Source organism: Thamnophis sirtalis, unplaced genomic scaffold (genome assembly GCF_051295495.1).
Source record: "Thamnophis sirtalis isolate CommonGarterSnake01/CBP01778 unplaced genomic scaffold, rThaSir2_p1.2 scaffold_8, whole genome shotgun sequence".
NCBI lineage: Eukaryota > Metazoa > Chordata > Lepidosauria > Squamata > Natricidae > Thamnophis > Thamnophis sirtalis.
Window position 1 is genome coordinate 77930875 of NW_028261388.1, and position 27732 is coordinate 77958606.

A 27732-nucleotide genomic window follows, 5' to 3' on the forward strand; every position below is an offset into this window, starting at 1 on the left:
CTTATCTGTTTCTTATGCTTGGCTTTCAGCCACCGAGGTTTTGGTTTCTTGCTAATAAAGTGCTTTGAAATTCCAGTTAAGCTTGTCTCAGCATTCATTACTGGACGGAGGAGGAGGTCAGAACAACTAACTAACTACACTAACTTACTTACTTACTCCCTCCCTTCCTTGATGTTGAACAATGTTTTAAACACCACTAATGGCTGTGAAAGTGGTGGAGAAATAGTAGCAACAGTAAATTACTCAAAGGTCCATTTTCATTGGCCTGTTTTTTTAAAAGAAACACCTTACTTGGACATCTTGATGCATGGGATGGTTCTAGAATTCATAGATAAATCTATGATGAGCCATCAAAATAAGTTATAAAATGCATCACAAACAAGAGACTTGGCTGCCATTTGAAAAATTCACCACATTTGCTGAAATGTTGGCTACTATTCATTGTTAAGTACAGAATGTTCTACTTGGCTAAAGTAGCACTGCATTCCCTAGACAACAGTTCTCCATGCCAAACATCAAACTACTTGGAAGGCCTGTGGCAATTTCAAAGGCAGCATGTGAGGCCTTAACATTGATTAAATTTCTACTGTATCCCAGGTGATACCCTTGTTCCAATCATGATTTCTCAGCTTTGCCAAGAGAAGAATTTGTTTTTGGTTATTAGGGTCTCTAAAACCCCATGACAATGAATACATTCAAAATCAATCTAGAAAATATAATCCATTTTCAATCATGGATTTTCCACCTAGTTTTCCAGTTTATTTATTTATTAGACTTATATACCGCTTCAAGGCCTTTCAGCCCTCTCTAAGCGGTTTACAATTATTATTTTTTTAGCAAATTGAGTCAGCAACTTGCCCCCACAGTCCAGGTCCTCATTTCACCCACCTCGGAAGGATGGAAGGCTGAGTCGACCTTGAGCCGGTGAGATTTGAACCGCTGAACTGCAGATCACAGTCAGCTAAAGTGGCCTGCAGTACTGCACCCTAACCACTGCGCCACCTCGGCTTTCTCAGTTGACCCAGTCTTGTTTCTTTCATGTGTGAGGTTGAGGCTGTGCTCACATAACAGAATTTCCTATGGTTAGTGTTCTGACCCCCCTTGTTCCACACCAAAGCACACTCCGAGCCAAAGACACTTTACGCAATCTATTAACAGACAGACAGGTCCTTGGCAGCAAACTGGCACAGACAAGCTGAGCAGCAATCCAGCACAGATAAGCCCTGGCAGCAATCCAGCCAGCTAAGCTCATCAAAAATGTTCTCCAACATTCGTTCCTGTGTTGACTTCTGCAAGAGGGGCGTGTGCACAAGCAGCCTTTTCATAGTCTGGAGAGGAGTCTAACTTTCTAAGTAGTTCAGAGAACCGATTGTTGGAAGAAATCTCCTTTTGTTTTTTTCCACTTTACAGGGCTAATCCTGTAAGGAAGGCAGGAAGGAAGCATTCTAGTGTTGTTTCTAGCCTCCTCTTTATTGCCCTGCTTACAGAAACTGCCTCTCCGGTTAACCCTTATTACATTGTAACAGTAAGGCGAAGCATCCATTGACCTGAGTGACCTTGAGTTGGCCATGCCTACCCGGTCACATGACCACCGAGCCCCACCTACCCAGATGGTCATTAGGGCAGAGAACCGGTTGTTAAATTATTTGAATCCCACCACTGGAACAATTAGATAAGACTCCAAATAACTTAGGGAGGATTGGCCCTAGCCCTTTTACAGTTATGCAGTGACTCCAGGAAGCAGCATGCTTGATCCCTCCTCCCTGCCAGTTAGCTGCTTCCTAACAGGTCTTCCTATTACGATGCTGTTTCTCAAAGATGAGGATGTTCTCTGAAGTCTAATGGAATCTGTTATGGATCCTGAACTGTTATGGTACCACTATAACAATTGTGATACAACTCTGAACAGTCGAATTCACCTCTGACTTGCAACAGTGGATAATTTATATATTTTCTTTATGAACTCATGAGCTGCCTTCTTTAATAAACAAATAAAGACTCCATTTGTTACTAATGTCACAGAGATTATTGTTTTTATGGGTCTGGTGTTTTCTCTTGGGCATTTATTATTATTTGGATGCTACGTTTGGAGTTTTATTTTGATTAGGTTAAGTGATAACCAATAGTGAAAAGTCCTTCAAATCAACTTCATGGAAGAATGGGAATTTGAAATTGGATTTCTCAAATCTACTTCCAATGCCATAATGAAAGTATGGCAGCCATTTCGTGGCAGCCATTTAATTCTCTTTAAAAGGTATACATGAACTGTTCCATTGGTATCTTTCAAATAAAAGATCCTTTAATGCTCCTCTGGATATTTTGATTAATAATTCCTTTATCATTGGCCAGGCTATCTTTGGTGGTGGGAGCTGAAGTTAAAAACATATATGTTATATTATAGGCAAACTATTTACATTCCACCTTGCCTATCTATCAGAGGTGGGTTCCTACCAGTTCGCATCTATTTGGTAGAACCGGTTCGTCAAATCTACCGAACCGGTTAGAAGAGGTTCCACCAGTGGACCCGGAAAGCAGGCCACACCTACAGAAGAGGTTCCAAACTTTTTTGAAACCCACCACTGGTCCTTGGATATGATTATTCTACACTATCATGCTCATATTTATAAAACTCAGTGCCTCTGTGGAAGGTAAGGATGACTACTGCGTTTGTGGTGCAATCAGAACATTGCGTGTGTTGAAGTTGTTTTAACGCAAACCAAAGATGCCTTTTAAAAAACAAGCTTACATCATATTCTTATGCATGCCAGTGCTGTGTGTGAGGTAATTTAAGGTAGTTCTGACAAGTGTCGTCGGCATCTTCATATCCGGTCACATTGGCGGCAAGCCACTCCCATCCGGTCACATGGGTGGCAAGCCACTCCCACAAAGGAGGCCACACCCACAGAGTAGGTTCGAACAATTTTTGAAACCCACCACTGGGATGTACGCACACTCATCCGCCACTTCTGCGGCCAGGTTCTGAATGGCTCAAGGCCTCAAGGCCCAAGGGATGGGGACCCCTGCTCAAGAGGACTCTCCTCCTATATAAATCAATACTTGAAAAGCCACCTTTCTGATAGCCAGCTCCTAATCATCAAGAGTTGAGCAAGTCTTGACTGAGATGCTCATTTTAAGTTCAAAATATCTGTTTTGAATTTCAAATGGATTATATCTGCCTCTCTAGAACATTTTTATGCAGGCAAAATAGCATTAGAATACTTCTGGTAGTGATACAACAACCCATTCGGAACCTGAAATATTTTTGGATCTAGAGCCGTGGTGGCGCAGTGGTTGGGGTGCAGTACTGCAGGCCACTTCAGCTGACTGTTATCTGCAGTTCAGCGGTTCTAATCTCACCGGCTCAAGGTTGACTCAGCCTTCCATCCTTCCGAGGTGGGTAAAATGAGGACCCAGATTGTTGGGGGCGATATGCTGACTCTGTAAACCGCTTAGAGAGGGCTGAAAGCCCTATGAAGCGGTATATAAGTCTAACTGCTATTGCTATTGCTAATCTTCTAGAATGAATTAATGAATGAATTCCTAGGAATGAGACTTACTGTACCACATCACTGATTCATGTAGGAGCTTTCCAATAAAAGTACACAAAACATGAATTTTCAGATGAAAATCATAGCTACCAGTAAGTAGTTCTATCAGATGCTATAACTACCAGCCCAGAAACTTTTTCTAATTCTATTTTGGTAATATTTACCTACTCGAGTTTTGATTGTTTTCTGATTATGCGCCATCAAGTTGTTTTCAACTGGTATAATGAAATGATTATTCAGAGCTCAGTTGTAGATAAGGTTGTGTGTTAGAAACATACAGTAATATATTAAAGCTCATTACAAGGTGATTATATAAAGATTACACGTAGCAAAAATGATGCAATTGCCAAATGAAATCTTGCTATTATCTTGACTTGTAATTAATTGTAGAAAGATAGCCTGCATTCTAAAAATAATCCAAATACAGACGTTTCCAATTTATCCCCCCATTTACCACAAATCCAAAAACTGGATAAAATCAATATCTGTTAAACATCATGATATTTGGTCCATAAAGGTAGCTGTTCCTGAAACCAGAACTCAGAAGGAGAGGCGTAGCCTCTTTCCGCATTTACTTGTCTAAAGAATAGCTATCAGACTTTTATTCTAAAATCAGATTTTATTCTTCAGAATTCCAATGCAACTAGCTGTATTTTACTTGTTGCAAATACAAAAACAACATTCCTTGCAATGTATTCAGTGGCAGACTGCAGTTATCTCTCAGCTTCAGGAACTCCCAACTTCTAATTAAGCAGATAATTAATAGTACCGTTGATCATGCCCACAGTAATTCTGCCAAACCATCTTTATACTAATATCAAATTAATAATTCAGAAATATTTTTTTTCTTGTGTATGTGGATGGTCTCAGAATGTGGTTCATAAATTGCTGCAACTAATTAAACGCACCTCAAAATCCCATTTTGAATCTGTATTTCCAACCAGTTAAACTAAACAGAACCACAGTTACACTATGCTCCTCTGCGTCTTTCAGCATTTCACAACCACACAAAGCCTGTGACTGAAACTCTCTAAATCCTCCATATCACTCTTAGTAGATGACAGTTCATGGGAAATACGGAGGGAAAAAATAATTTCCTCTCTATCCCACTGATAGTAGCAATAGCAATAGCAGTTAGACTTATATACCGCTTCATAGGGCTTTCAGCCCTCTCTAAGCGGTTTACAGAGTCAGCATATTGCCCCCAACAACAATCCGGGTCCTCATTTTACCCACCTCGGAAGGATGGAAGGCTGAGTCAACCCTGAGCCGGTGAGATTTGAACAGCCGAACTGCAGAACTGCAGTCAGCTGAAGTAGCCTGCAGTGCTGCATTTAACCACTGCGCCACTTCGGCTCATGTTATATGTTGAGTTATATAGTTATATCAGCAAAAGTATTTCATTGGACTTTACCCACAGTTGTTTGTGGGTTTTGAAGTAGATCATAGAAGTCGGGCACCCTCTTTAGAATTATACATCTAATGTTCTAAACATTTTAAAGCATGGGAGACATTTCTATATAGAACTGAGAGTTACTTACCTGAACCAAATTCCATCCTATTAAGGATTCAGCAATGATGGATGTTACAGTTGTACATACGCCACCAAAAACCATTAGATGTGTAGGTCCATATTTTATTGCATCATAGAAGGCTTTAAGACCCTTTGCATTGTCACACTAGGGAAAACAAATGAAGAAAATCACATGTAATTAAAGGTGCACTTTGATATTTAAGGATTTCCATAATTAATACCATAATTGAAGGAAAGTAGTCAGCAAGCAGTGACTGTTATACTAGCTAGTTATTTTTTAATTATCCTAAATGGCAACATTCTGGTCTTCTAAGTTGTAACACAGAAATTGCTTTAAATCATATATGTTGTCATATAGCTCCTTGTGTAGGTGTGGCGGTCACCCATGGCCCAGTGCATAACAGCGCAGCCACGCTGAACCACACAGGAAAAAACAAACTCCATAACATCCTGATAGTTCATAACATAACATCCTGATAGTTCACTCTAGATATGCCTTACCCAACAACGCCCAGGATTTGACCATATATAGACAGAACTTCCCTGAGCAGTAGATTAGCAATTTGAGATTTGAGATTTGAGATTTGAGAAGTTTATTTATATGCCGCCCTTTTCCCTGGGGGGACTCAGGGTGGCTTACAACTCGAAAAGGGGGGGGGAAACAAACATTTAACACGTAGGACAGTACGTCATTAAAAAACACAACATTCATACCATTCGGGTGGGTTACAGTCTTTAGCCCCAGGCCTGACGGGATAGCCAGATTTTGAGGGCTGTGCGGAAGGTCTGGAGGGTGGTGAGGGTACGAATCTCCATGGGGAGATCGTTCCATAGGGTCGGAGCTGCCACCGAGAAGGCTCTCCTCCGCGTGGTTGCCAGTCGACATTGACCGGCAGATGGGACTCGGAGGAGGCCTAATCTATGGGATCTAATAGGTCGAGTGGAGGTGATTGGCAGTAGGTGGTCTCTCAAGTACCCAGATCCACTACCATGAAGGGCTTTATGGTGACAAGTAGCACCTTGAAGCGTATCCGGAGATCGACAGGTAGCCAGTGCAGCTCGCGGAGGATAGGTGTTATGTGGGTGAAGCAAGGTGCACCCACAATCGCTCGTGCGGCCGCATTCTGGACTAGCTGAAGTCGCCGAATACTCTTCAAGGGCAGCCCCAGGTAGAGCACATTGCAGTACTCCAGCCTAGAGGTCACAAGGGCCTACAAATTGTAGTTTGACAGGCTGTCTTAAATCACATGCTGATTGCTCCTCCTGCCTTTGTCCTGTCTCAATAAAAGGGGCTCCCAGACTCCAATCTGGGTCGCCTCATTCCGAGAAAGCTCCTGTCCGTGTCTTTTCTCAACATTGGCCTCATGAGCGAACCACAGCTACATCACACATATATATAGCATGATACATGAAGAAAATGTCTATCAACATCTGTGTTCTACTTTTAAACCTGATTTTGCACTTTAGCCAAACTTATTATTGCTATTTCATAACAACATTCCTTACATTATACTCCTTCCAAAAATCTATTTTTGTATCACCGGTTTATAAGGTAATGGTAAAGGTTCCCCTTGCATATATATGCTAGTCGTTCCCGACACTAGGGGGCGGTGCTCATCTCCATTTCAAAGCCGAAGAGACAGCGCTGTCTAAAAACGTCTCCGTGGTCATGTATGCGGCAACATTAAATGCTGAAGGCGCATGGAATGCTGTTACCTTCCCACCAAAGGTGGTTCCTATTTTTCTACTTGCATTTTTACATGCTTTTGAACTGCTAGGTTAGCAGAAGCTGGGACAAGTAATGGGAGAGCTCTCTCTCTCTCTCTCTCTCTCTCTCTCTCTCACACACACACACACACACACACACACACACACACACATCAGTATTTATATATTGTTCTTCAACTTCTCATTTCACTCCCCTCTCCCAAAATATTCAGTAAAGATAATAAAGCAGTAAGAATTTAAAACACCTATATTGTGAGAAATACCACTACCTATCATAAGCAAAACAACATTATGTATATAAAGAAATAATTTAAAATCTTTCTAAAGACTAAGTTTAAGATAAGAGAAAAGATCATGAAATATACTTGTCTAATATTTAGGGGTTATTACTATCCCAGGTATTCAACAAGTTCACCTTTGACAGTGGTAGGACGTATGATAGAAGTTTTTGAACTGGCCGAAAAGCTATGAAGGAGTCAGAGGTGGGTTCCTACCAGTTCGCACCTATTCGGTAGAACCGGTTCGTCAAATCTACCGAACCGGTTAGGTTCCACCAGTGGACCCGGAAAGCAGGCCACACCTACAGAAGAGGTTCCAAAAATTTTTGAAACCCACCACTGGTCCTTGGATATGATTATTCTACACTATCATGCTCATATTTGTAAAACTCAGTGCCTCTGTGAAAGGTAAGGATGACTACTGCATTTGTGGTGCAATCAGAACATTGCAGGTGTTGAAGTTGTTTCAACGCAAACCAAAGATGCCTTTTAAAAAACAAGTTTACATCATATTCTTATGCATGCCAGTGCTGTGTGTGAGGTAATTTAAGGTGGTTCTGACAAGTGTCGTCGGCATCTTCATATCCGGTCACATGGGTAGCAAGCCACTCTCATCTGGTCACATGGGTGGCAAGCCACTCCCACAAAGGAGGCCACACCCACAGAGTAGGTTTGAACAATTTTTGAAACCCACCACTGGAAGGAGTAGACAGTCTCTCATGGCCCCAAACTTTATTCACACTAATTATTATCTGAATTGGTCCAAGAAACACAAAAAAGATTAAATGGCAACAGTCAGACCCCCGGACTAGAGAGGTTCTGTTAACAAACTATGCTCAGAAGGAGCTGTAGTGAAAACCAACGACAGGCACCATTCAAACCCCAAATTCCTTCCAGATTGCTTTACATGCAGAAATGATGCTTCATCCCTGCAGTGTAAAGGGGCTTCTTTTTACAAGCCATGCCAACCAACTCAGTTATCATTTTAGAAGAAAATGTGAAAATAATCTATATATATAAAAGTGAAAACCACTCACGCTGGACCGTGAACCGTAAAACTTAAAAAGTGGCATGTATGTTCCTTTTGGCTTCTAAGTCAATCTTTCAGAATGACCATCAGATCATTAGTATTTCTTATATTATTATTAACACGCTCTGGCGCTAAGGAGTTAGTCCCCCTTCCAACCTGAAAATAACTCTGTTCCAACTGCCACTTGGATGTGGGCATGGCCAGCACCGGACACATCCGACTTACTGGCTGGGAGTTTGGAGAGGAGCCTGAGAGAGAGAAGGGGATAAGATAGGAGAGGTTTCTGTGGGGCAAGGCTGAGGGAAAGAAGGGGATAGGACAGGGGAGGATTCTGTGGGGTAAGCTTGAGGGAGAGAAGGGGATAGGATAGGGAAGACTTCTCTGGGGCTAGCCTGAGGGAGAGACAGGGATAGGATAGGAGAGGTTTCTGTGAGGCAAGCCTGAGGAAGAGAAGGGGATAGGATAGGGGAGACTTCCATAGGGCAAGCCTGAGGGAGAGAAGGGGTTAGGATAGGGAAGGATTCTGTGGGGCAAGCTTGAGGGAGAGACAGGGATAGGATAGGAGAGGTTTCTGTGGGGAAAGCCTGAGGAACAGAAGGGGAGAGGATAGGGGAGACTTCTATAGGGCAAGCCTGAGGGAGAGAAGGGAGTAAGATAGGAGAGGTTTCTGTGGGGCATGGCTGAGGGAAAGAATGGGATAGGACAGGGGAGGATTCTGTGGGGTAAGCGTGAGGGAGAGAAAAGGGGATAGGATAGGGAAGACTTCTCTGGGGCTAGCCTGAGGGAGAGACAGGGATAGGATAGGAGATATTTCTCTGAGGCAAGCCTGAGGAAGAGAAGGGGATAGGATAGGGGAGACTTCTATAGGGCAAGCCTGAGGGAGAGAAGGGGTTAGGATAGGGAAGGATTCTGTGGGGCAAGCTTGAGGGAGAGACAGGGATAGGATAGGAGAGGTTTCTGTGGGGAAAGCCTGAGGAACAGAAGGGGAGAGGATAGGGGAGACTTCTATAGGGCAAGCCTGAGGGAGAGAAGGGGATAGGATAGGGGAGGATTCTGTGGGGCAAGCCTGAGGGAGAGAAGGGGATAGGATAGGGGTGGATTCTGTGGGGCAAGCCTGAGGGAGAGAAGGGGATAGGATAGGGGAGGATTCTGTGGGGCAAGCCTGAGGGAGAGAAGGGGAGATGATAGGGGAGGATTCTGTGGGGCAAGCCTGAGGGAGAGAAGGGGTTAGGATAGGGAAGAATTCTGTGGGGAAAGCTTGAGGGAGAGACAGGGGAGAGGAGAGGCCGATCATAACTTCTCATTAATTTTCAAGCTGTAAGTGTCGATTTATCAAGCCCGATCACAAAGTTTCGTAGCGGAGCACGGGTATTCAGCTACTAAATAAATAAAATCAAAAATTAAAATCAATTCCTTTTGGAGCTAATAATTGGGAACCTCTCCATTGGTGGGAACTTCTGATTTATCAGTCTCCCACAATTTAATGGCAATTTGGGTCATTTTTGTCCCCTCACAAAACGGGTGAGGAGTATTGATTTTTCCCCTCTACACTTAACCACTGGCAGTGGAGGAGAAACTGACCAATTCAAGTAGATCCTTGGCAGCCACAAAATGTCAGCATAGTTGCAATTGAAAAAGTTTAAGGGCTGGAACATTAGCTGTTGATGGTTATGTATTGAAGCTACACAAACTCAGATCTTACACATTGCTGGAGTTAGCTGACCAGCTGAAACTGCAAAATTGATTTTTCAGAAACATATTAGATAATACTCTTCACGCTACTATTAACTTTAATTAACAGCTATTTTAAAGTATTGCCATGTTAAAATGCCCATGTTTTCTGAAAGTAATCTATTTAACTGTTCCTTATAACAAATATTGGTTTCTAATAAGATATATATGCCCTTTCTGAAATGGAATTTACAAATAATATATCTTTTTCTATACAAACATGGGGATTCCAAGGACATTTATTGAAAACCATGTAGTAGAAAGAAAATTATATTAGATAAGGCAAATAAATTGCCCACTCCTCAGAGTCACTTTCCCAGAGGAAATAAACTGTTATCTCAGCCATTAAATATTTATACGCAAAAATGTTGATTAGGGCACTAAGAGATGGAATCAACACTGGGAAGCAATGTTGCTGGAAGATAATACAGAAGAAGACGGTAATACATTAATGATAATTCTATCCAAAGAACACAGCCTTTGTCTAAATCAATGAACTACTGTCTTTGTAAACGAACACTCATTATGTCACTATCTTTATTTCATTAATATGCACGTACAATCAAATTATGTTGCTCAATCCAATCAATAGTTCTGCTGCAATGATTATTGGGATTTGCCTAAGTCTACATACAGGGTTAACGTTTCTGCCCTTTTCAAGTTTGCTTCAGCTAACTCTGGAACTATAAGTAAACAGGATATCTACTACAAGTGATGCCTGATATCTCAAGCAAATTCTAAAAGGTAACTTATGCTACAATTTAGTATCAGCAGTAGGCTAGAGGGAAACACTGAAGCAATAGCAATAGCACTTAGACTTCTACGTATATTGCTCCATAGTGCCTTATAGCACTCTCTAAGCAGTTTACAGTGTCAGATTATTGCCCCCAACAATCTGGATCTTCATTTTATCAACATCAGGATGGAACCTTGAGTTGGTCAGGACTGAACTCTTGGCTGTGAGCTATTAGCCTACAATAGTGCATTGCAGTGGTGGGTTTCAAAAATTTTTTGAACCTGCCCTGTGGGTGTGGCCTCCTTTGTGGGAGTGGCTTGCCGGCCATGTGACCTGGTGGGAGTGGCTTGCTGGCCATGTGTTCTCTCTCTCTCTCTCTCTCTCTCTCTCTCTCTCTCTCTCTCTCTCTCTCTCTCTTTCCTTCCTTTTGTCTCTCTGTCCCTTTTTCCTTTTTCCTTTCATCTCTCTCTCACTTTTTCTTTCTTTTTTTCTTTTTTTCTTTCTTTCTTTCTCTTTCTCTCTCTGTGTGAGTCTGTGTGCGTGTGTGTGTGTGTGAGTGAGTGGTGAGTTTCAAAATTTTTTGGAACCTCTTCTGGAGGTGTGGCCTGCTTTGTGGGAGTGGCTTGCCAGCCATGTGACCTGGTGGGAGTGGCTTGCTGGCCATGTGTTCTCTCTCTCTCTCTCTCTCTCTCTCTCTCTCTCTCTCTCTCTCTCTCTCTCTCTCTCTCTTTCCTTCCTTTTGTCTCTCTGTCCCTTTTTCCTTTTTTCTTTCATGTCTCTCTCACTTTTTCTTTCCTTTTTTCTTTTTTTCTTTCTTTCTTTCTTTCTTCCTTTCTTTCTCTTTCTCTTTCTCTTTCTCTTTCTCTTTCTCTTTCTCTTTCTGTGTGTGTGTGTGTGTGTGTGTGTGTGTGTGTGTGTGTGTGTGTGAGTGGTGGGTTTCAAAAATTTTTGGAACCTCTTCTGTAGGTGTGACCTGCTTTCCGGGTCCACTGGTGGAACCTCTTCTAACCGGTTCGGTAGATTTGACGAACCGGTTCTACCAAACTGGTGCGAACTGGTAGGAACCCACCCACTGGTGCACTGTAACCACTGTGCCTGCACAGCTCCTCATGGTAGCTCTTTTGTAGCAAGAATCAGCCATTATCTGTTGACCCATAATCATTTTCTTCTGTGTCACCTGGCAACCCCCAGAAACCTTTGACTTATTCCAGTAAAACACATCAGAGGCCATCCTGAAGATTGGTTTGCTTGCTTTTGCGTTGCACTCCATCCCTATCCAGGAGTAAATCTGAATGCCTTTGCTGATTGCTCCTTAACTGTTGGGGTTATTTTTAGGGGGCTTCCACCTGAAATCAGCAAAAGGGCTTATCAATGCAATCTTAGATTGCAGAAGACATGACCTAGTTATTTCTGTGGAAGCTAGCATTCAAATACGGGACACACTTCAGTCTGAGAAAGAAGCAATTGCCCAGATGTTCCACTCTGCTCTTAACCATCTGCTAGTTCTACAAACCTTAACAGTTGCAACTCGACATCACAGCTTTGACAGCGAATGTGACTCCCAGGTATCCCTGCATCATCAACTTCCCCCATACCATCTGGTGCTCTCCAAAGGTGTATTTCTAATTCATCACAGAAAACAAAAGGTGCCATAGAAAAATAATTGCTCCTGACTGTAATGTTTCATCAGTGCTCCTACCCACATTGCTGCTAAGAAATTTGTAAGAGTCATGTTACACCAAGATACTCACAACACTCATTGGCTAAAATTGAAGATAATTATAATTGTAATAGCTAACAAAGTGGTCTTACAAATCCCATATAATGAACAGAGAGATATTTATTTATCCAATTATTGTCTCTTTCTATTAACATTCTTATATTTTTATATCACTTTATTTCCTCCTATCTGTCTTTTTTTCAGAATTAGACTAGGCATTTTATTTCATTTCACTTCACCAATGAGTTACCACTAGTCACAATTTTTTAAGAGAGCCGAGGTGGCGCAGTGGTTAAAGGCAGCACTGCAGGCTACTTCAGCTGACTGCAGTTCTGCAGTTGGGCTGTTCAAATCTCACCGGCTCAGGGTTGACTCAGCCTTCCATCCTTCCGAGGTGGGTAAAATGAGGACCCGGATTGTTGTTGGGGGCGATATGCTGACTCTGTAAACCGCTTAGAGAGGGCTGAAAGCCCTATGAAGCGGTATATAAGTCTAACTGCTATTGCTATTGCTATTTAAGGATAATTGGCCTCTGCTTCAACTGGCAATTAATGTGTATTTTTTTCTATAAGTCGTTCTTGTCCTTCTGCTTCTCTCTCTATGCCTGGGCAAAATATTCATTTGTTAATAGACGTTGGTACAATCTAATCTCCTTTCAAATTTCTTCATTGCTCAATGTTGTTACCTATGGGAATTTGATTTCATGAGGAGTGTTTGGAAAACTTTTGCTCTTTACTATCTTTCTATGAGGCTCTACTTACTAGTGAACATGTCCTTACTAGTCATATTCTTTTAAACTTCCTGGACCTGAGGGGAGTGGGGGAGTCAAAAGAGGGTTCAGCCTAGAATCTCTAGGTAGCCACAAGCAAGCTAAGTCCAATCCCCTTGAATTGCGTTGACCTTTATCTAACTTCTGGCAAGGGCTAACCTTAGTTGAGAATATTCCTGTGCATGAGTAGCAATAAATCAGAATAATTGGACCTTCCCATGTGGACCTGATCTTTCACACCTGACAGGAGGCAAGTTGCACACCCCCAACCCAATGGTCTTGTATTAGATGTAAAGGAAGTCTCATGCCAGCCAACGTACATAAAAGGAGACAAGAATGAACGTAGGATTCACTTGCAAAGGTTTCCAAGCTTATTTGCAGCAGGTCCGAGAAACTCCAGAGTGCTCCTGTCACTTAAAACAGGCAATTCTGATCACCTTAAATCAGGGGTCCCCAAACCTGTTAACTTTAAGACTTGTGGACTTCAACTCCCAGAATTCATAGCTGGATTGTTTGCTCTTATGCAAACAAGAATGCTACAATTTATTGCACTTGAGACAAAGTTTTATTTGGACTAGCCAGAAAAAAATCATTGCTGTGTGTTTTGTTAGTCTCCACCATGAGAGGGAAAGAGAAGATCAATCAGGTGGCCAACTGGATGATGTTGGCCTTTGTGATTCATCTCATAATGTGTGGGTCTCTTGAAAGGAGTCACCCTGATCAAAATTAAGATTTCTTCCTCCATCCCTCCAATTATCAGAGGAGAGGCCAGCTAATAAGGAAGATCATATTGTCCTAACACATTGGTGTTAGGACAATATGAATTATTTGTTAGATCATTCAGATTAATCAGTCAGACAAATAGAGGTTTTTACTTGGTCTAAAATATTTTCCACATTACATACTGTGACAATCATATTAACAAGTTCAAAATAGAACACATTAGCAAGGAAAAAAGTCTTTCCCATGTCAGTTGTGAATGTGTTTGAAGTATATTAACGCATATTTACATTTTACTGTCTTTATTTAAGCCAAGAATATGTCATTTAATTTTACAAGCTTATCAAGAGAAAAGAGTACCTTTTCACAATCTAAAACTGCTTTGAATAATTATTTCATCCATGTAGAAATGTTGTGATGGAATGGTTTAAATTTAAATGCTTTAAATCTGGAGATAAGACCACAAGCACTAAATTAATCTATATATGCATATGCTGTTGCACTTATGGAGCTGGCCGTATCACATTGAATATAGAAACTTAGAAGCAGAAATTATTTGAGATCAAATTTTGGGTGCATGCTTTAGCACTACATTATGTGATAAATATTCACAACAGGAAGAGTAGACATTGGGTTAAGAATTTACCATCGCCAGATTATACAAGTATGCAGAAGAAGCATGTGTATTGCTGCAATGAATAGCATATCTATAGATATCACCTATGCAATGAATATTATATTTTAAATAAAAAGATATTGAGCTTTTGGATGGGTTAAATCTTTCTCCTAGTAACACCTTTGTTTCACAAGCTACCTTACTTTCCAGTTTGCTTCCAGGTGTTATTTTAAGTGTTGGTTATCATCTGTAAACTCTTACATGGCATACTATCTTGTTACCTGAAGGACCACACAACTCACATAATATCTAACCAGCCACTCAATTCTGCAAGATTAGCAGGCTCTGGGTTCATCAATATCATTATTTAGGACCTCAGAAGCATGCCTGTTGTGTAGCAGCACCAGAGGTGGGTTCCTACCAGTTCACACATATTCGGTAGAACCGGTTCGTCAAATCTACCGAACCAGTTAGAAGAGGTTCCACCAGTGGACCTGGAAAGCAGGCCACACCTACAGAAGAGGTCCCAAATTTTTTTGAAACCCACCACTGAGCAGCACCTGCCCTCAGCAATGAAGTTTCCCCAGAGATCTGGATGACTCCACTCTGGTGTTGTTTAGAATAGCCACAAAGACCTAGCTCTTCATCAAGGCCCTTGACAAAGGAGAATGAGACTCCCTATTTCATCATACTGGCCATATTTATCTTTTAAACTAATTTTATTGTAATTTAGAATTATCAGTCCATTATAAGAGCCAAGGTGGCGCAGTGGTTAAATGCAGCACTGCAGGCTACTGCTAGATCAGCAGGTCAGCGGTTCAAATCTCACCGGCTCAGGGTTGACTCAGCCTTCCATCCTTCCGAGGTGGGTAAAATGAGGACCCAGATTGTTGGGGGCAATATGCTGACTCTCTGTAAACCGCTTAGAGAGGCCTGAAAGGCCTATGAAGCGGTATATAAGTCTACTGCTATTGCTATTTCCTTTTGCCACGGCTATTCTATTTCTATTTGCAGATCTTATATCTTGCATTTTGTCACTTTTTCAGTCATTTGATGTAGAAGGGTTTCAACCTCAGCTGCAAACATTCTCAATTACACTAATATTAACAGAGTTTGGAACACTCAAATAAAAAAAACCCTTTATGATGTTGCTTAGTCAAAAAGAAGATGGCAACAGGTTATCAGGATGTCTATGTTCCACATTGTGTTATGGTTATAGAACAGCATAGATAAAAGTAAAAAAATCAAACTTAAAATATTTCTCTATTCTTTTTCAATCTAATTGATGAAATATAGAGAACTCTTTCTAGACCTTTCATTTTTTCCATCATTTATAACAATTAACACGCTAATTATCATTATTAGGTAAAAATCCAGAGTAAAATTAGAATTATTTGAAAACTAAAACAAAGAAAGAACAGGGAATTATAAGTTCCATGGAAGACTAGTATTTTATAGATTGGTTCCAGAAGAAGAGATATTGGTTCCATAACAAAATGGATTTACTTGAGCACATAGGTAGCAGTGGATTTACTAAGAGAAACCAGGATTATGAAAAGAAGCAGGATTTGAAAGTTTGCATACTGTATTTGGTGTAAACAGAGTACTTTTAGGAATTTATTTGTTCAGATGAGCATTTTCTAGAGAGTGAGAGACCTTGGGAATTGAAGAGATAGCTATAGAATCTGTTTTTCTATTTTAAAAGGATATAGATGTCTGCTGTCCATGGTGGGGGTTAGATCTAAAAAACCCATTAGAAAATACTAGAATTGTGTTACTGCTAACTCAAAACAAGAACAAAACACCTAGAATGAAATTAAAAGTAAATTCAGTACATTAACTGAAAGATGATTCTGTGTAATTTCTTTTAACATTTTAAAATAATTGAAAACCATTTCCCTGCTAATGTGACACTCACAGAAATGTGTTAACAAGTTTAACATATTGATGCATCTATTTAGTTTAGATTGATTGATTGATTGATTGATTGATTGATTGATTGATTGATTGATTGATTGATTTGGCTTGTATGCTGCCCTATTCCCGGAAGACTCAGGGCGGCTAACAATAAAAAGGGGAGGGGGTACAAAATAAAAATAGAAAACAGCAATTTAAAATTCAACAACAGCCGTAACCTCGAATGGGGCTGGCTAATTCAACAGCCTCAGGCCTGCCAGAACAGCCAGGTCTTATTTGCTTTGCGGAAGGCCTGAAGGGTAGTAAGGGTCCGGATCTCAACGGGGAGATCGTTCCATAGGGCCGGAGCAGCCACAGAGAAGGCCCTCCCCCTGGGGGGTCGCCAGATATTTACTTTAGTTTTTCTAATCTTCCTTTAATCACCCCCCAATTCCAGTTGTGTTGAACAATGCCCCCCATATTTTCCAAACAGACCAAAGAGAAAGGCATGAAGTTGGCTGACTGCTTTTTGTCTGCAAACTCCCCCCCCCCACTTAAAGCCAATTATGAAAGCAATTAATATCTATGCTCAATAGTATGAATTAGTAGAAATAGATTTTCATATTAGCACAATAAAATAATGGGATATGCTGATAGCAATAGCAGTAGACTTATATACCGCTTCATAGGCCTTTCAGGCCTCTCTAAGCGGTTTACAGAGAGTCAGCATATTGCCCCCAACAATCTGGGTCCTCATTTTACCCACCTCGGAAGGATGGAAGGCTGAGTCAACCCTGAGCCGGTGAGATTTGAACCGCTGACCTGCTGATCTAGCAGTAGCCTGCAGTGCTGCATTTAACCACTGCGCCACCTTGGCTCTGATGAAAAGGGAGAAGATATATCAAATGAAATCAGTATGTGTTCTAACGGCTGCTTGATCTTATAAACCTACTATATTCTTCTCTACACAAGGGAAATGGGTATATTGTTGTATTGTTCATATTCTCAGCTCGGGATAAGATCACCTTGTATATTATTTTCTGCAAATTGTATATTTGCAGATGACACCAACTGGGGGAACAGCCAACACTAGTTTAGTCTCCATGATGTAGAAAAGATGCGAAGACTCTAGAAAGAGTGCAGAGAAGAGCAACAAAGAGGATTAGGGGACTAGAGGCTAAAACATATGAAGAATGATTGCAGGAACTGGGGATGTCTAGTCTGATGAAAAGAAGGACTAGGGGTGACCTGATAGCAGTGTTCCAATATCTCAGGGGTTGCCACAAAGAAGAGGGAGTCAAACTATTCTCCAAAGCACCTGAGGGTAGAAAAAGAAGCAATGGGTGGAAACTAATCAAAGAGAGAAGCAACTTAGAACTAAGGAGAAACTTCCTGACAGTGAGAACAATTAATCAGTGGAACAGAAGTTGCCTCCAGAAGTTGTGAATGCTCCAACACTGGATGTTTTTAAGAATATGTTGGATAACCATTTGTCTGGAATGGTATAGGGTTTCCTGCCTAGGCAGGATAGGCTGAAGATTCAGAAGGGCCTATTTCAATACATTTCTGTAAATTAACCCAAATTACTCTCATAAATTGATACTATACAATTGCTATGTAGATTTTTACTTAGAAGAAAGTGAATATTTAGAAGGATACCATACTCGTTGCTCTTAAGAGTCAGTCTCTCTCTTAAGTACTGATTCTTAATAGTAGAAATTTTCTGTCAGCCATATAGGGACCTTTTTAAATATTGGTACTAGAATGGAATTGGCAATTACTGCTGTTGAGATCACAGCACAGAGATCATATTAACTCTCAAAGATAAAAGAAAAAGAGGAAATATATTTTGAATCCTGCTGCTGTCTGACAGCTATGGGATCATTTTATACTTTGCAAAAATGACAGGGCTCTTAAATGCCTACACCACCACAGAAATTTCAATTTCACATGAATTGTGCTCTACAGAAACACCAAGCAATAGTTAACTTTAGCCAATTGTACCCTGATGTTTTCTTAAAATAATGCATCTTTGGTGTTATTGATATGCAGACTATCTTTATTTTAAAACCTAATAGAATTCAGAACTTTTATTAAATATGATCATTTGATTAAATAAGGATGATTAAACATTATATACTGGTACCTTGATGTTAACTTTTGTCTGTCATTTTTTTGCCTGTGGGCAAGCTGTAATACAATTTGCTTTGTTTATATAGTTTCACTACTCTAAGAGTTTTGCCAATGAAATTATAGAACCATAAATTAAATATTAAAAACATATAAAAAATACTAGAGTTTACCCAAGAGTGAACTTTGATTTAACAGATGTTTCCAAGCCATTCTTAGTTATAGTGAAATGAACCATGGTTTAACTCATCCTAATATTCAAGTGACACTAAATCAGAACTAGACCAACCGTTTTCCAGAATGCAATCCCAATATGGTTAATTTGTGATCCAATATTTATTTATATATTTAGACTTTATATTATTTTTATAAATAATTCAAGGTGACTAACATACCTAATGTTCCTTCCTCCTCCTATTTTTCCCACATAGCAATAGCAGCTAAACTTATATACCGCTTCATAGGGCTTTCAGCCCTCTCTAAGCGGTTTACAGAGTCAGCATATCGCCCCCACAGTCTGGGTCCTCATTTCACCCACCTCGGAAGGATGGAAGGCTGAGTCAACCTTGAGCCGGTGAGATTAGAACCGCTGAACTGCAGATAACAGTCAGCCCAAGTGGCCTGCAGTACTGCACCCTAACCACTGCGCCACCTCGGCTCTTCACATCAATCTTATGAGGTGGGTTGAGCTGAGAGAAAATGACTAGCCCAAAGTCATTCAGCCAGCTTCCATGCCTAAGGCAGGAATAGATCTCACAATCTTCCGGTTCCTGCCTAGTGCCTTAACCACTAAATCAAACCTAAAGAAACATGCTATTTCTATACACATTAACAACTGTTCTGACCCCACTCGTCCCACACCAACACACTCCGAGCCAAAGATAAGTTAAGGCATTTAATTAACAGACAGACAGGTCCTTGGCAGCAAACTGGCACAGACAAGCTTGGGCAGCAGTCCAGCACAGATAAGCCGTGGCAGCAGTCCAGCCTGCCAAGCTCACCATAATGTTCTCCGATATTAGTTCCTGCGTTGACTTCTGCAAAAGGGGCATGTGCACAAGCAGTCCTTTTATAGTCTGGAGAGGAGCCTAATGACCACCAGCTGAGTGCAATTACCTCCTGTAATTGCGTAATTGTTCCTTACACCTATTAGCTCTCTGGTGCCGGGCATGTAGGAACAACTCCCTTGGCTCCTCCTCACTGCTGATGTCCGTATCACACTCCTTTGTCTCCTCCCCACTGGTCCAAGGCTCAGGCGCCTCCTGGTGGCCAACCAGCCTCTCTGCACCCTGCTCAGAGTTGGAACCCTGTCCAACATGCTATTTCCATAAATATTATTAAACCATAGGTTAATTTACTATGTAAACACAGCCAAAAAGAACAAAAGAGAAAAAAGGGGGAGTACTATGCAAACACAGCCAAAAAGAGCAAGAGAGAAAAGAAAAAAAGAAAAGAAAAAAGTTTAAAGATCTGTTCTAACAGAATTACAACTCTACGATAGATTGATTAAGAGTTCTGAAAGGATTTTGTGCTGTTATTCTACAGACAAAGGTGGAACTTTTCCCACTAATTATCTCCATGCTAAAAGGAATTATTTTCATTTACTTATTTTCTTGATGCAAATTCTGACTGCTGTTACTGACACTGAAGCAAAGCTTTTTTATAATTATGATTTCTGAGATGTGCGTGTGAAATCTGTCATTAGCTGCTGCAGCATAAATAGAAAACCCATCCAACCTGGTAGCTTACTGTACAAAATAAGACTAGAAAGGAAATGACAACTGATAGGTGAAAAAGTCCTTTCAAATGTCCTGCATATATACCTCTTCATAGCTCATGTGTTTTTTATACATTGCTCGTTGATACAAAAAATGTTATCGTATACAGAAAAATAAATGTTGAACAAAAAGCATGCTGCAGTTCATTTTCTGCCTGCAAATTATTTACTACTATTTTTTTTAGAAAAATATATTATGGTTTTTTCCCATTGCATTTATTTTCTACATGAAGATTTGTTTGTTTGTTTGTTTATATTTGTATAAAGGAGCAATCAGTTCCCCAACATACAGTATCAAGTGATCCAGCCAAAATGCAGGTTCAATTCCTCTTTCTGAGATAAAAAGCAAATAAACATCTCAGCGCTGAACATATTAATAGAATAATTACCATTTAATGATTTAGCTAATTAACTATTCAATACGCTGATTATTATTCAACTAATTAAAGCAGACAACAAATTTAAGTAACTAAAAAACCCAAACAATATCTGAAAATCAACCACAGAAATATTTACTGTTAATATTTACCTTTATACAAGGTAGAGCTATCAAATATAGGTTATAAAAACTGGGACAGCCATTGGATGGCAAAAAAACACAAGAATTGTAATCTGTTTCCTACCATCTAGATTTTATAGTCCAAACCTGAGAGACCGCCTCCTGCCGATTACCTCCCTTAGACCAATCAGATCTCACAGGTTAGGTCTCCTCCGGATTCCATCCGCCAGCCAATGTCGGCTGGCGACTCCCCGGGGGAGAGCCTTCTCTGTTGCAGCTCCAGCCCTCTGGAATGTCCTCCCCGTGGAGATCCGGACCCTTACTACCCTCCCGGCCTTCCGCAAAGTCACCAAGTCCTGGCTGCTCCAGCAGGCCAGGGGGCTTGTGAAACATCCAGCCCCACGGAAACTGTGAATATTGCGTTCTTTTTTTAAAGTGTTGTCTTTGTCTATTTATCCCCCTTCCCTTGTCTATTGTGAGCCGCCCGGAGTCCTTCGGGAGTGGGCGGCATACAAGACAAATAAATAAATAAATAAATTTGGTAGTTTAACCTAAGAAATACTCTGCTGAATACAACTGGATACCGCCCCACCTTCCCCAGGAAAAGAACAGAAAATCTGTCCCCATTTTTTTAAGGAGATTCCAAGTTATAATTTCCATCATTGTAAAAATAAATGCATGTATTTTTACTTCACTAAACAAAAGAACCGAGACCGAATCCATACCCCGAGCTGGGAAAGAGATTGGGTAAAATGAGGTAACCGAATGTGTTGTTATCTGGATTCTTAAGGGTAAACTTTTATTATCATAACTTGAAAGTTTAAAGGAAGACAAGATGGAACCAAAATTTCAGTTCTGGGACTGGCACACCCTAAATTCAATAGGTTTTATTTCTGACTAAATGGGTAGGATTGTGCCTATTCTTTTTTATTATTATTATTATTTACAAACATGTAAAATACACACACACACACAAAACTTAGATGTACACCCAGGGCCGGATTTTCCTATAGGCTAACTAGGCTTCAGCCTAGGGCCTCAAGATCAAGAGGGGCCTATATTCAAATTGTTAGCAAAATTAAAATTACACTATTCTAAAAACAGTGAACACTAAAACACTGAACCGAAAATAAGGAGAAATTCTACGCATATGACTAATAAACAAACATAAAAATGTATTGGTTAAGATCGTTCCAGCGCCGCGGCAGTTGGGGAGCCCGCCCACGTTCCCGGCACTGGCGGTTGGGCGAGAGGCGCGGCCGCTCCCAGTAGCCGCCCCGTCGACGTGGAGCCCACCAGCGGCCAGCCAGGTGAGGGCGAGTGGGCCGAGCCGGGCAGCTGAGCACAGCAGGGGAGGCGGCTGGCCTCGCTGCCTTTGCCGCAGAGCAGAGCCGCTCTCTGTCGGGAGGCCAGCTATATATATTGATATATATTGATATATATCACAGTAATGATGTATTTTATTGTCTCTCATGTAATTTACAAACTTAAAAATGGGAGGTGAAAGGGCCTCATAAGTGGAATAGCCTAGGGCCTCTTTTCATCTAAATCCAGCCCTGCGTACACCACATTTACACAATACAATACGAACAGGAGCTTCCTGTTCTTTCTAATAGCAATTGCCAATCGATATCGCTCACCTTATATTGTTTCCCTTTCTATTATATTTCATTTGCATTTCACCATTCTTAACTCTCTTATCTTACTCATCTGTCTGCTATATTGGCTGATTACCTCTAGTAAATTTAAACCACTTGGATACATATATATGTGTTAATTCTCCTTAACTACTATTTTTGGCCTTTGTTGTCTTCCTTCATTGATTCCTGTTTCTTTCCTCCATCCACCTATACAATTTATCCCATATCTGGTAGAATTCTGATTCTTCTTTTCCCTGGATTTCTTTTGTTAATTTGTCCATTTAAGCACAGTCCATAACCTTTCTTATTATTTCATCTTTGCTTGGAATTAGTTTGTTTTTCCATTTCTGGGCAAACGCAATCCTCGCCGCCGTAATTATATTTAATATTAAATACTGAATTTCTTTTTTTATATTTCGCAGTCATTATTCCTAATAAAAAAACTTCAGGTTTCCATTCTATTTTAACACCTGTTATTATCTCAAGCCACTTTTTGATCCTTTTCCAAAAATGTTTAGCCTCCTCACAGGTCCACCATAAGTATGTTCCATGTATTGATTCACATTTCCACCATTTTGGGGAGGTATTTATTGAGATTTTAGCTAACCTTGTTGGTGCCAAGTGCCATCTGTAAAACATTTTGTACTGATTTTCCTTGTACACAACTGATAGTGTCGTTTTTAAGTTTGTTCCCCAAATTTTTTCCCATTTATCCAATTCAATATTATAGCCAAAGTTCTGTGCCCATTTTATCATTTGTTCTTTCACAATTTCCTCTTCCATTTTATGCTTCAGGAGAAATTTATATATTCTCCCTATCATCTTTCTATCTGAGCTGTGAATTGTTTTATCCAATTTGTGTGGTTCTGTTTCGATGTCATATATTTTAGTATCATTATTGTGTTTAGTTTTGATTTGCAAGTAGGTTAGCCAGTCAACTTTCATGTTTTGTTCTGCCAATTCTTCAATTGTTTTTAAATTTCCCTGTCCATCAATTATGTCTCTGTATCTTGGCATTTTATTCATATCTATAAAATTTGGATGGATCGTCCTTTCTGTCAGTGATAGCCAATTTGGGATTTTCACATAGTGGGTTTTTTTGATTTTGAGCCAGTTTTGCAATAATGCTTTTCTAAATAAATGTTTTTGAAAGTATTTGTGTGTTTATTTTTATCATCCCATAGGAATGTATGCCAACCTGCTTGCAAATTCATGGCCTTCTAAGGTCAAAATTCTTTTATTCTTTAGCTCTATCCAATCTTTCACCCATATTATTGTTACTGCTAATGTGTATAATTCCCAATTTGGTAATGCTAAACCTCCCCTTTCCTTGCTATCTTGCATTGACTTTAGTTTAATCCTCACTTTTCATGTTTGCCAAATGAACCTAGCGATTATTTTGTTTAATTCTTGAAAGAAAGTTTTACCCAGGTTAATAGGTGCGGCTTGCAACAAGAATAAGATTCTTGGTAAAATATTCATTTTGACTGTGGCTATACGTCCCATTAGTAATAGCTGAATATTTTTCCAGCTTTCTAAATCTTTCTTATTTGTGTCACTAGTTTATTATAATTATCGTCCTTAATTGTGGAACATTTTGCCGACACCCAGATCCCCAAGTATTTCACTTTCTTAGTTATTTGCATTCTAGTTGCTAATTCCAGTTCCTCTTCTTGCTTTTTTGTCATATTCTTGGTTATCATTTTTGTTTTGCCTGTATTGAATTTTAATCCTGCCACCGCCATATTCTTCTAATTTTTTAATTAATTTCAGACTGGATTCTAATGGATCCTCTAGAACAAATACTAAGTCATCAGCAAAGGCTTGGGCCTTATATTTTTCATTTTTGAGTCTCAAACTTTTATTCCCTGGACCTTCCTAATTTCATTTAATAATATTTCCAGGGTTAATATAAACAGCAAAGGAGAGAGGGGGCATCCCTGTCTGACTCCCTTTTTTATTTCGATCTTCTCTGTTAGTTCTCCATTCATCAGAACTTTGGCTATCTGACTGTTATAAAGTTTTTCTATCATTTTTGTAAATTTTCCTCTGAATTTCATCCTGTCTAATAATGTTATTATAAGTTTCCAAATTACATTGTCGAATGCTTTTTGTACATCAACGAAAACCAGTACCATTTGTTTTTCTGGATGCATCTCGTAATATCATATTATGTCTAGAATGACTCTCGTATTATTTTTAATGTGTCTGTGAGGTAAAAATCCGTTTTGGTCCGAGCCTATTTGTTCATTTAAAACCTGTTTAATTCTTCCTGCCATAATTGCTGCAAATATTTTATAATAAGAATTTAGTAATGAAATTGGTCTGTAGTTTTGGATTTCTTGTAGATTGGTTTCTTCTTTCGGGATTAGCGATATTATTGTTTCCGTCCATGATTCAGGCATCTTGGCTTTTCCTAAAACTTCATTAAACATTTCCATTCCTAGTTCTTCCAATATTATTTTATTATATTTGTATAGCTCCACTGGTATTCCGTCTGGTCCTGGGGTTTTATTATTTTTCTGGTTCTTCAAGACTAATTCCACTTCGGCTAACGTTATTGGCCTGTTTATCGCCTCCCTTTGTCCTTTTGAAATTGGTGTTATCTTTTCTGTGTTTAAATAATGTTTTATCTTGATTTCCTCCATACTACCTTGCGCGTATAGTTTTGCGAAGTATTTATGAATAATATGCTTCTTTTCTTCCACTTTGTTTTGAATTCTTCCCTCATCATCTTTTAATTGGTATATCATCCTTTTTTCCTCTTTCATTCTTCAATCTGTATGTCAGCCATTGTCCAGGTTTGTTGGCTTGTTCAAAGTAATTTTGTCTGACCACTTTAATTTTCTGTGCTAATTATTAAGTTGATCTTATGTTATATCATCTCTCTTTTTTCTTTTTTAATTTTATTCTTTGGGTCTTTCTGTAGTTCAGCTTCGGCTTCCATAAGTTCCTTTTGCATACATTCTTGTTGCTCTTTTTGTTTTCTAGTTTTTTCCTCGCAATATAGGCAATCGTGAGGCCTCTTGTGTATGCTTTCATAGTGTCCCAGAGATTTTGAATTGAGGTGTCTTCTTTCTTATTTATTCTAAAAAATAGTTTTAATTCTTTCTCCAGCATTTGAGTGTATTCTATTTCATTTACAATATTTGAGTTCTTTACTTCCTTGTTCTTCTTCCCATGTGCAGTATTTTCCATAAAATTCCTGCGCTCTTCTATATTCTCTATCATATCTTTTTCCTTGCCAAATTGTGCCTATTCTATATTGATATATGTATATGCACACACACACACACACACACACAGAGCGAGAGAGAGAGGGAGGGAGGGAGAGAGGGAGGGAGGGAGAGAGAAAGAGAGAGAACGAGAACGAGAACGAGAACTGACAAATCTTGGTGCCCTGCCTTTGTACATATTTACAAATCTTCATTGGTTTTTTTTACTTTCTCAATTTTGTGGTGCCCCCTTTGGGCCTGGTGCCCTAAGCACATGCTTCATCTGCTTAATGGTTAATAAACCACTGCACACACACAAACACAATAGCATCATTAACACATGTCCACCACACAGAAAAACTACAGAAATTCAAATCACCAGGAACACCTGTCATAATTAACACGGGGCAAGGAAAATATAAGGCTTATTAAACAGGATATGAATATACAACTTTTTAATAAACACTAAAAGCAAGAGAGGGTAACTATAAAAAGAGATTATAGAGAACTGCTTTTCTTTTTCCTCTTGCAACTCAAAGTAATGAACATTATATTCTTTCTTAATTTCATCATTGTGTATCAACCTTGTGAGTTTTGGGGCTAAGAGAGTATGACTGACCCAAAATTACCCGGTGAGTTTCCATGGCTAAAGATTGATGCAGTCATATTAATTGTTGTCATTAATTCTCATCTCTATTCCTCTTTGGCCCTTTAGTTCCTCCCTTGGTTCTCATCTAAAATGTTATTTGTGAATTTCTAAAATGCCTCCACAGTAATACAAATATCTTCATCGTGCTGAAAAAGAAATTAGCATCTTCAAGCAAGTCTTAGTTGAATCAAATACAATGCGCAAACACTACTTAATATAATTTTGGTTCATTCCAATAGAGTTATTGGGTTCTTCAATGGTTATTTAATAGTAAGCTAGTAAACAGCATATACAGGTGAAACTCGAAAAATTAGAATATCGTGCAAAAGTTCATTTATTTGAGTAATGCAACTTAAAAGGTGAAACTAATATATGAGATAGACCTCAACTTTTTCGCTCTTTAAGACTTATACATTGTGAATAAAATAATATGCCAGAAAAACATATTAAAATGACGGATGCTGTCTCTTTAACATGTTAATGCATAAAGACACTACTCTTCATAAGAACTGACAAGCTTGAATGCATTTAAGGATGCTGAACTAATTATGCATATTTTGCAACACACACATCTTCCCTAAAACTATTGTACGATCCATATAACAGCTTAACTGCTTCCATCAAGGTGACCAGCAATTCACGAAATCTTATCCCTTTTAATGAAATGTGTCTTACAGTAGTCAGAACAGATGCTACCAGAGTTTCTTCTGATTTTTTGCTATCATAGACTAACATGGTTTTCCTCATACAATTCAATGCATTTTGGTGTTAATTCCAATTTTTAGCTTAGGGTCAATTTACTCTTTGGCTGAAGGATATATGCTATTGTATACATCACAGAACTTATAACGACATGTAAAATGTATGTAGTTAAGATGTTTGTAAATACCAAGTTTTATTGTCTCTGAAATTTCAATCATGAAATTTCATCACAAGGTATTGAGTCACCTTTTTTTAATCGAAGAGTTGAGGTGGCATATAAAGTGACAAGCAATAATATAAATAAAACAAGCAAGGATATTGTGTGTGTGTGTGTGTGTGTGTGTGTGTGTGTGTGTGTGTGTGTGTGTGTGTACGTACGTACGTACGTACGTACGTACGTACGTACGTACGTACGTATCAGAGATGGGTTCCTACCAGTTCGCACCTATTCGGTGGAACCGGTTCGTCAAATCTACCGAACCGGTTAGAAGAGGTTCCACCAGTGGACCCGGGAAGCAGGCCACACCTACAGAAGAGGGTCCAATTTTTCTTGAAACCCACCACTGGTCCTTGGATATGATTATTCTACACTATCATGCTCATCTTTATAAAACTCAGTTCCTCTGTGAAAGGTAAGGATGACTACTGCGTTTGTGGTGCAATCAGAACATTGTGTGTGTTGAAGTTGTTTTAATGCAAACCAAAGATGCCTTTTAAAAAACAAGTTTACATCGTATTCTTATGCATGCCAGTGCTGTGTGTGAGGTAATTGAAGGTGGTTCTGACAAGTGTCATCGGCATCTTCATATCCGGT

The 27732-nt window shown here is 39.6% G+C and overlaps 1 protein-coding gene across 1 annotated transcript in view; it reads right to left on the bottom strand.

The window, feature by feature from the left end:
• Positions 1–27732, bottom strand: part of GABBR2 (gamma-aminobutyric acid type B receptor subunit 2) — a 398087-nt gene that overhangs the window by 343854 nt on the left and 26501 nt on the right. The window contains exon 2 of the mRNA XM_087721949.1: positions 5090–5227. Within this exon, the coding sequence (XP_087578075.1) occupies positions 5090–5227 (138 nt within the window). The remainder of the gene's footprint in view (positions 1–5089; positions 5228–27732) is intronic.